Below are 3,238 nucleotides of genomic sequence, written 5' to 3' on the forward strand. Positions count from 1 at the left end.
TAACCAAAGCAATCTTAAGCTAAAAGAACAAATTTGGAGGCATCATGTTACCAGACCTCAAAATATATTACAAGACTACAGAAACCAAAATATCATGGTATTGGTACAAAAATAAGACTTACACCAATGGAACAGAACAGAAAACCCAAATATAAAATCATCTACTTAGAACCAGCTCATTTTTGATAAGGCAGACAATAATGTACACTGAGGGAAAAGAAGCCCCATTCAATAAATACCACTGGGAAAACTGGATAGCCACCTTCAGAAGCATGAAACAGGATCCCTATTTCTTTTTTCTTTCTTTCTTTCTTTTTGAGACAGAGCTGTCATCCTGGGTAGAGCACCGTGGTGTCACGGCTCATAGCAACCTCAAACTCTTGGGCTCAAGCGATTCTCCTGCCTCAACCTCCCAAGTAGCTGGGACCACAGGTTCCTAGGACAATGTCCAACCATTTTTTTTTGTTGTTGTTACAGTTGTCATTGTTGTTCTAGTTGGCCCTGGCCAGGATGGAACCCGCCAGCCTTGGTGTATGTAGCTGGTGCCCTACCCACTGAGCTACAGGCGCCACCAGGATCCCTATTTCTTACCATTCATAAAAATTAATTCAAGGTTTGTTTAATTTGTTATTAAGCTTAGTTTGTATATAACATCAAATTCAGCTAGATGGATTACTTTAAACTTTCTTAGGGTCTTTACAGATTTACTTTATTCTTAAACATTCTACTTAATACATTTTTCATTAAATTAACTTTGTAATAAAATACCACAGGAAAGCCCTGCAGTGAAATCATATATTTACTAAATCTTCTGTTCTATGTACAATCTCCACATATTTGTAGTTTTAAATTTTTCTGTGAGATAATTCATTAAAAGAAGCAGGCAGGTAATGAAAAATAAATGTTTTAATGATGTTTCACTTGTGCTAACTGCAGTTTTATTTTCTCTGGATCATAATGACGTTTAAGTATTTTGGGCCCCAGCAGGCCAATGAGTAGAGCTCCATTTGGAGCTGTTATTAAGATGGCTAAAAATGCTAGTGTCATCACATCCTTTGAATACGATTCCAAGTGGGGTGCAGAGGCTCTTGCTCTTTCTAGAGCCAGAGGACCTAATACAGCCTGCATTTAGGAAGGAAAATGAGACATAAAGAAAAATATTAAAATGAGTTAATATATAATAATAAAAGTAAATGGCTCTATTAAAATAAATAAACAAAATCTAGTACTGGACTACTAGAAAAGAAACAAGACTGAAAGTGCTGAGTAATTTTCATAAATTACTCACCAACTCTATGTTCTTTCTAGCAAATACATCTGGAGGAAGAGTGCAATAGTGACAAATCAGCATGCAGACATTTGGGGGCTGATTTTGTTCTCTTGTCCTCTCAGCTTTTCCCTATTCAAATATCTCTTTTGAGTGCTCATATTATCCTCAGAACATCAGGAGTTCTAACTGAACCAGAGTTTTGCTTAGTTGCCTTTACCATCTACCACTAAGTTCTTGGCTGCAACAAGACAACATAAAATACTTAGGATTTTTCATGGTCTTCTAGGATCTGTTACTCTTCTTCTCATTGTTCTTCCTACATGATGGGAGTTACGTTATAAAGCATAATTGACAAGAGGTTTAGAATCCAGCAAACTGGGTTTGAATCCCGTTTTAACCTAAACCAGGTGAGTGATCTTGTACAAGTGACTTAAGCTCTATGATCTTCTAATTACTTACTGGTAAAATGAACAACAAAATACTTCCCTCAATGGGTGGTTGTATTAAATATGAGAGTTAAAGAATATATGGCACATTATATATCTTCATATAGTAATAACTTTCTCTATCCACCCCCACTTCTCATCCCCTGCCAGTCAGGGGACAAATTCTTGTGAATTATTTTTGTCTAGTTATCTTTTATCATATTTATTTTTACTTACATAAAGAAAATTTATCACTAACCCTCTCTCTTTCTATTTACTGACCTAGGCATGAGATTACTTAAAAATTTTTGGTGTTACATGTACAAAGGCCTTTTTAGGGATGAAACATAATCGTGTGTCTTCTGTGGGGTTGCAAAGTAACAGGATAATGGTAGGACATTATGGGAAAAGAACCCACAATTTAACATCATTTCCCACATCCCAAACCAATAGTTAAAAGTGGTGCAATTTTTATCTAATACTTTCATTTAATTAATTAATTAATTACTTAGGTATTTTTTGAGACAGGATCTCACTGTGTTGCCCAGGCTGGAGTGCAGATGTGTGAGCACAGCTCCTTGTAACCTCGAACTCCTGAGTTGAGCAATTCCCCTACCTTGGCTTCCCAAAGCAGTGGTACTATGGGCATTAGCAAGTACATCTGCCCCTGTTTTGGATGATGACTTTTTACTTACTGAACACAAGCCAATGTGCGAGATGCTAGGAAGAACAAGAGGAATCAGGCAGAAAACAGACTCTACAGAATCTTACTGTTTAGAAGAAAATTTGAACATAAAAAACTGCCATAAAACCATTGAATTTTAAGAGTTGAGGATGATGATAATGGTGAAACTAACATTTATAGACTATCATTCTTAAAGTTTTCCATTTGTTAACTCGTTTAATCCTTGCAACAATCCTATTATATGAGGATTACTACTAGATGACAAATGATTTTTACCTAGTGAATGAAATATATTATTTCATTAAAAGAATCCAATTAGCACATTTGTGAACTAAATTCTTTATTTGCCCTCCTAATATCTTCCATGTTTTCACTTTTATTTTTATTGGTATTTATGAACTGAGGAATAAAAGAATTGAAGCATAGCTGATGCTATTTAAGCAAGAGAGAATGAAGGAAGAAGATAAAAGTACAAAGTTTTAAAATTAAAATTTAAAGTATTTGTTGATCCAATTTACTGGTGACATTATCCTTATCTATTATGCTGCTGTGACTCTCTATTTGCATAAATAATTAATTTTATATTTCTTGCCAGTCCCTGGAACCAGCTTTAAATTCTTTGTGTAGAGGACAGCATGGACTCAACAGATAGAAATAGGCAGAAAGCAGAATAATACGGCAAGACTTGAGTGGGTGATCTCCTTTCTCATACTCGCTTCATGAAAATTATGAAATAATAAAACAAAATTACAAGTGTATTGTTGGAAGGAAAGAGAATAGAGGGATGGATAGACAATCCTTTTGTAGACTGATTATTCTCTACGGTAGATACTAAAAACAAAAATGTTATTATTATTT

The 3,238-nt window shown here is 34.9% G+C and overlaps 1 protein-coding gene across 1 annotated transcript in view; it reads right to left on the minus strand.

The window, feature by feature from the left end:
* Positions 1 to 906: 906 nt before the first annotated feature.
* The window catches only part of SLC9B1 (solute carrier family 9 member B1), a 66,457-nt gene continuing 64,125 nt past the window's right edge, over positions 907 to 3,238 (minus strand). Inside the window, exon 12 of the mRNA XM_003796356.2 lies at positions 907 to 1,122. Coding sequence (XP_003796404.1) covers positions 907 to 1,122 — 216 coding nt within the window. The remainder of the gene's footprint in view (positions 1,123 to 3,238) is intronic.

Source organism: Otolemur garnettii, unplaced genomic scaffold (genome assembly GCF_000181295.1).
Source record: "Otolemur garnettii isolate 467f Iridium unplaced genomic scaffold, OtoGar3 scaffold00103, whole genome shotgun sequence".
NCBI lineage: Eukaryota > Metazoa > Chordata > Mammalia > Primates > Galagidae > Otolemur > Otolemur garnettii.